The sequence below is a fragment of the Telopea speciosissima genome, chromosome 5 (assembly GCF_018873765.1).
Source record: "Telopea speciosissima isolate NSW1024214 ecotype Mountain lineage chromosome 5, Tspe_v1, whole genome shotgun sequence".
In the NCBI taxonomy this organism is placed as follows: domain Eukaryota; kingdom Viridiplantae; phylum Streptophyta; class Magnoliopsida; order Proteales; family Proteaceae; genus Telopea; species Telopea speciosissima.
Window position 1 is genome coordinate 40,990,683 of NC_057920.1, and position 7,165 is coordinate 40,997,847.

General features: G+C 39.6%; 1 protein-coding gene across 1 annotated transcript; it reads right to left on the reverse strand.

Moving 5' to 3' along the window:
- Window positions 1-4,808: 4,808 nt before the first annotated feature.
- Window positions 4,809-6,199, reverse strand: LOC122662978. The gene is made up of 2 exons (XM_043858686.1): window positions 6,061-6,199; window positions 4,809-5,431 (listed from the first exon to the last, which is right to left on the reverse strand). The coding sequence occupies exons 1-2, from the start codon at window positions 6,197-6,199 to the stop codon at window positions 4,809-4,811; spliced, it is 762 nt and encodes a 253-aa protein (XP_043714621.1).
- Window positions 6,200-7,165: the final 966 nt, after the last annotated feature.

Below are 7,165 nucleotides of genomic sequence, written 5' to 3' on the forward strand. Positions count from 1 at the left end.
TGGACTTAGGGTGCACCCCAAACTGACCCTAATTAACTAAATGGACCTAATGGTCTATGACTTGGGCCAAACATGACCTAAGACCTAATTAGAACCAATTTAAAGTCTAAGGGGTTAATTGTGTTTGGGGGCAACTAACCAAACAAGGCCTAAGGCCCCTTTCCTACACTTAAAAGATAAAAGAATCCTTTATTCTCTTATCTCTCCCCCTCCCAAGCAAACCGTGGAGGAGAAGAGACAAGAGAAGGAGGAGGAGGGAGGAAGAAGAAGAAGTAAAAGTAGGAGAGGAATGAGAGGGGAAGGGAAGAGGATGGAAGCCATACCAAGATGGCTGGCTGCCCCACATCTCCTCCTCTTGCTGATCGGACAAAGGGAGAAGAAGAAGGTGAAGGAAAAGAGATGGAGAGGGTGGTTGGAAGGAAGGAGGTCAAGGAGGCTCACCTAGCCTTGTCCTTGCTGCCTCCATTAAAGGTAAGACCTTAAACCCTTGGTACATCTCTCTTTCAATTTCCATTTTGTAGATTCCTTGAGCTAAGGCTAACCTAAGGTTCCATTTGGGACTCAAGGTGAAGCTCGGCCTTAATTGGGAGCTCTAATGGAGCTGACCTAGACCTGGTTTGGGCTCTCATGAGCTGCCTTGCAGCCAATGCTGCTAAACCCTTGGTCCTAAGCCATGAAACCCAACCCTTGGACTAATTTGAGACCAACCCTTTGTGTTATCATTAGAGAACCGATAGGTTAAGTGACCCTCAGTGTCTCCAGAGTTATCACAGTAACATACACTTGATCGATAGAATTGTGTGCTAGGTGGAAAATGAATCTAACATTAACATGCATCATTCTGCTTGAAACTAATTGTGTGTATGTGTGTACATTCTCCTTTGCTCCCTTACTAGCTAGTGTAGCTAATCCCATTGTACAACCCCTTTTTAGTTGATATGCAGGTAAACTCTTGATGAGTACCATTGGATGCGAATCAAGTGGAGCCGGAGGCTGTGACTTGGATGTAGATGTACACCCAAGAATGGTGCCCTTATGGCAATTATTTACTATTTAATTTCTATATTCATCCACAATCATGTATAAACTATATGTTTAATTATTAGGAGAGATCGAATGGTCACAAACATTGATATTGCACTATGTGTTATCATTAGAGAACCGATGCTCTATAATTTCACATGTTTTAAATTAAATTTTACTTCTGCTAACTCTGTGATTGAAACAATTTATTCCATTTGGTACGTTCCTTGCTATCATCACGATTGATGACAGGGTGGATTGTGGCTTGGGACACTGTATCTGTGATCCTGGTAGGTATTGGGATGATATGTGTTGTCCCAGTCACCCCTTATGTAAGGTAAAATATCTACATCGGGATGGGGGCGTGACAGTTTCACTGTGGCTCTTCTATTAAACCATAATTCATATGGAGTCTTGGATTCTTATGGTCTCAACAAGCACCTGTTGCCAATGTAGACAGCTGTATAGATGGCTTCTCTCCAAAAATATTTTGCAACATTATTATCCATAAGCATTGCCCTAGCCATTCCTTGAACTGCCCTATTCTTCCTTTCAACTACCCCATTTTGTTGAGGGGTTCTTGCTGTCAAATGTTGAATATGTATGCCATATTCATTACAAAATTCAGTGAAAGCACTCCATGTGAATTCTTTTGCCTGATCAGATCTGATGCACTTGATTGTTTTGGCAGTCTCATTCTCAAATCTTTTCTTGAAAACCTTGAGGTAGTGAGGCTTCAGTTTTGTCCTTGAGAAAAAGACCCATATCATCATTGAGTACTCATCAATAAGTAGCATGAAATATCTCTCTCCTCCAATTGCTTGAGTCCTCATAGGTCCACACAAATCTATATGAATTAAGTCGAAAGCCTTAGTAGGATAGTGTTCCTTTAACTTGTATATAGTCCTTGTTTGCTTACCCTTCTGACATGGTCAACAAATGTGATTTATGGGGTTCTTGATTTTTGGAAGATTCCTAACACTCTTGTTCTTGCTTAACTTGGCTAAGTTCTTGAAATTTATATGCCCAAGTCTTTTGTGCTAAAGTGTGCTTTCATCCTCCTAACTGATCATTCATCTATCATCACTGCTCTCTGTTAGAACATAAAAATTCACATCTGTACTGGAACCACGAGCCACTGTCTTTCCATTTTTTGTCTTCCTTATCTCAAAACCTTCCTTCGTAAATATGACCTCATTTTTTTGGTCACATATCTAACTCACAATCAGAAGGTTATGTTTCAAGCCGCTCACATACAACACCCTATCAGATTTTATTCTTCCTTGATCCAAGTTGACTATCCCCTTGCCTTCAATCTTGGCCCCATCATTGTTCTCAAATCCAACTAAGCCATTTTCAACTTTATCAAGATTTTAAAAACTGTCTCTTTCTCCTATCATATGAGTACAACACCCATAGTCAAGAATCCACAGAGATGATCATCTTTGAGCCTTGAAAGTTGTCTGAACAATCAATGATTTGTTGCTTTCTCCTGTCTTCTTCTCAATCCAAACTTCTTTTTCAGATACAGTAATGGATTTTTTGGCTTCCTTCTTTGTAAACACCTTCTTGTTCTTTATGTGATATTTCTTCTCCTTCTTCATAAACTGCCTTTGAGAGGAAAGCAAGGTCTTGCAGTTCCTTGCAATGTGACCAAGTTTGTAACATCTAAAATATTACACATTCTGATCTACCAGTGGTGCAAACCTGTTCTTCATTTTGACAACTGCAGGCTTGACATTCCTTCTACATTCTGTTACTCTGTGTCCATACATGTTGCAGCCATAACAATACCCATTGAACCTTTGAGTCTGCCAAACATTTTTTATGTAGCCATTGGATCTCTGATAGTGTACAGTAGTAAACTCATTTTTGTCAACCTTCTTGCTAGCTGAATTCATAGGTATTGAACCTCTTCTCTTCTCACTGACAAACCTCATCGGATTATGTGCAGTGTCATTCCCTTTTATCTTCACCCACTTTGAAGAATTTCCCTTCTTATAACTAAGAATCAGATTTATCATTGGTACGTCTTTGTCTACTAAGGAGATCATCTAACATGCTAGCTCCATTTGATGCTTGATCATGTTCTTCTTTAGTTTCTTGGACACAAACCTCCTTGCCCTTGTCATTCACAGTTGTAACTATTGGGGATGTAGTTGCAACTATAAGGTAGTCCTTCTTTTTCAAATTTTCAAGTTCCACCTTTAGTTTTACTATTTCTTCTTCAAGCTTGGCACATTCATCAACTCTCAAAGATAAGTTAATGCTATTATCTTCAGTCATCTTCTGTGTTTCTTCAATGATGAGCTTTAGTTGACTGATTTTCTCTCCTTCTTCTGCAAGTTGCTTCTCTAACATCTTGCTTCTCTTTCTTTCTATCTTGAGCTCATTTAAGGTAGTATAAAAAATAATTTCCAAATCTTCAGCTTCTGATTCTTCATTCTCATCAGATTTTTCTTCCTCTTCTTGATGGTCATTGCTTGCTGAGACCATGAACATTAGTTCATCATTAAAGTCTTTAACTTCTGTTAGTTCTTCTGAAGAGGTGTCATCTTCTTTTGTCATCAAACTTTTTTTCTTAATTCTACCAAAAAAAAAAAATTTTTTTCTTGAAGGTGTCATTCTTCTTTGAAGTGAACTTTTTCTTTTTAAAACGGGAAATTTATACATACCACCCCTAAGGTTTGATGAAAGGATATTTTCACCCCCCAGTTTTGGAAAATTCTGCGTGCCCCCCTGAGGTTTGCAAACAGTAACAAATAAGCCCATTCCATCAGTTCATGACTAACACTGTTAAAAATTAGACTTGAACTGACGGAATTGCCCTTACAAGAAGAAAAAAAAAAAAAAAAAAAAAAAACACCTGTAACTCATCTTCCCCAATCGATTTTGGGAAAGATGAGTTGCAGATCGCAATTCAATGTCATGACCTCCAAGGACGGCTCTTCCTCCCGATTAAACTTCAAGATCGATTTCGCCATTTTTTTTACTGGGAACCCAAACAAAAGGCTCTTTTCCTTCTATGACCCAACTACTATCACCTTGAGATCCGATAGTGTCTATGTCGGCAACGAGACTTTCCCGATGTATACCCACGACACCAAGAACATGACCTGTTCTAAGGGCAACGGTGACAAGCACCTGTGAAGATCTGGATTTGTCGCATCGCCATTGAAGTTGGATCTAAAGAAGGGAGGAATACCAAAGGGGTGGTACAGTTGGACATGAAGATGAAGGTGGGAGGTTAAAGACGAAGAAGGTTATGATCAGGGTTACATGCAATGGTCTCAAAATGAACATTTCGGAAGGGAAGACTCCGACGACTCTGACTTCATTGTCTGATACGACGTGTAAGGTTAGGCTATGGATCAAAATCTGGAAATGGACTTCCTGAATAATGTGATTTCCTTTTTTCCTTTACGTTTTAGTTTTCTCCTGAGTTTTATTGTCTCAGAAGTTTAAAACAAAGTTATTTTTGGGATTTTTTTCTCTTTCTGGGTTGAAGATTATAGCTGGTTTGTAAATGTAAAGGATCTTGTAGGAATTAGTGATGGAAAAGAAAAGGTTCAGTTTATGACTAACACTGTTAAAAATACGATGTGAATTATTGAAATTGCCCTTGCAAGAAACCAAAAAAAAAAGAAAAAAAAAAAACAAAACTTGCAACTCAGCTTCCCCAAATCGATTGGGGAAGATGAGTTGCAGGTATCCAAATACTCACAATTATTGTCATTTGGAGATTTTGTTATTTCAAGAATAATATTTCAGGTTATTCTTGCAACTCATCTTCCACTGCCGTTAATGATTTCTGTAAAATGGATTAATGAGTCTGACTGCACACTTACATTGGAAGTTTGCGGAATTAATTTCGTCAGCTCCCCTGAACTAGGGCTTCTCTTAACACTGTGGAGAGAATCAACTTCATCATTAGGACAAGAGACAATGGTGATCTCTAAATAACCTTCTTGAGGGAAGGAGCCATTCTTAAATGGAGGTCCTGGCAATGGCAGAGAAGATTTGATAACACATGAAGGACCCAAAGGAAGGGTACCCATATCGATTTTCTTCGATCCAGGATTGAATCTAATCTTCTGCATGAAATCCACCGATTCTGCACACACCTCCCAGCTTATATCCGCAGTAGGACATAAACCCAATGAAGCTTCAGCTGCAAAGCCGAATCTAGACCAACCATACTCAACAGCCTCTGAAACAAGCCAAGGGTGATCAGCCCAATTGAATGAAGAATTTGGGGGAGCTCCATGTCGAAAAACACTGAAACTCACCCTACTTTGGATATTTGGACCATTAAAACCAGAGAAGCTATCTCGATCCTTTGATTCGTTGGTCATGGAAACCTTTCCAATCCCTGATCGGAAGCTCTCCACTTTCGTCTTCCTTGTGTCTGTAACTTAATTAACTCTTTTGTAATAACAAAATCTCCAGATGACGATGAACATGATCAGAATCATTATAACAACAACAGTAGACAATGCCACCACTGCATTTGATGAAATAGTCAACAAATATATTCAGGTTTTCCCCTACTTTACTGTCCTGTTTCCCTACAATTCTACTAACACGTTTTCTTTTGACTCAAACGGAAAGCACACAAACAATTCTAATTGTGAGTATTTGGATACTTGCAACTCATCTTCCCCAATCGATTTGGGGAAGATGAGTTGCAGGTTTTTTTTTTTTTTTTGGGGTTTCTTGCAAGGGCAATTTCAACAATTCACATCGTATTTTTAACAGTGTTAGTCATAAACTGACGGAATGGGCTTATTTGTTACCGTTTGCAAACCTCAAAGGGGTACGCAGAATTTTCCAAAACTGGGGGGTAAAATTATCCTTTCATCAAACCTTGGGGTGGTATGTGTAAATTACCCTTTTAAAGCTGTTATTGGAGGCTTGAGTGTCTACATCATTTGACACAACTATTTTGCCCTTCTTTGGACACTTAAAGGCAAAATGTCCTATACCTCCACAATTAAAGCACTTCAAGGGAAGTTTTCCCTTGTTATTTTCCTTTACCATTCTTGAACTTCCTGACAAGGTAGGCAATAAGCTCATCATTAGAATCTTCATTATCATTTTCTTGCTTAATTTTTAACTTCATTATGGCTTTAAATGCAGCCTCCTTCTCTATGGATTTAGGCTTCACCATTCTCATTTCATAAGCAGTCAATATACCATGCAATTCATCTAACTCAACTTATGCAAGTTCTTTAACTCTTCTATAGCAGACACCTTTTGTTACACCAGCACCCGAAATATACCCTTATGCCCTGGGGTAATTCAGACCTTTACTAAAGAGTAATGCCTCAGTGGCACTGACCAATACCTGTAACCTCAGACTTAAAATATTATTATAAGTGGCCCCTCGAAGACCTGGAAGTGTGGGTCAAAGCCCCGTAACTTTCCTTGAAGTTTGGTCCCTAACAGCAGCACCAAAGTCACGAACGGACTCACTCGAACTGATTCCGCTCGAGGATCCGCCCGTGCTGTTACTTGTCCTTTTGGATTATTTTTCTATGGGACCTACATCTCCATGTCCCGGACATCCTAATTGGACCTTCGGACCACATGGACCCTCACCCTTACCATTAACTAGTTAAATGGGCCATGAAGTGGGCCCATAAGACTTAACTTAAGGTAAATAATGGGTTTTATACCCTAACCTAAACCAAACAAGCCTTAATGGACAAATAGGTCCTATAGACTTAGGGTGCAACCCAAACAGGCCCTAATTAGCTAAATGGACCTGGTCTATGACTTGAACAAACATGACCTAAGGCCGAAACTAAAACCCATTTAAAGCATAATGGTTAAATGTGTTTTAAGGGTACCTAAACAAATAGTACCTAAGACCCTCCTAACCCCTTAAAAGATAAAAGAATCCCTCATTCCCTTATCTCTCCCCCTCCCAAGCATACCGTGGAGGAGAAGGAGGAAGGAAGAAGAATAAGTGGAAGTAGGAGAGGAATGAGACGGGAAGGGAAGAAGATGAGAGCTATGCCAAGATGGCTAGTTGCCCCACATCTCCTCCTCTTGTTGTCCGGACAAAGGGAGAAGAAGGAGGTGAAGGAGAAGAGATGGAAAGGAAGGGAGGAAGGCAAAGGAGCTCCTCTCCCCAAGG

Bases quoted from the DNA above. Each gene is read 5' to 3' on its own strand.
- LOC122662978 (XM_043858686.1), bottom strand. From the start codon at position 6,199: ATGAGAATGGTGAAGCCTAAATCCATAGAGAAGGAGGCTGCATTTAAA. The intron at 5,432-6,060 runs GTAAAGGAAAAT...ATTAAGTTACAG, and splicing joins TGTCAGGAAGTTCAAGAATG to ACACAAGGAAGACGAAAGTG.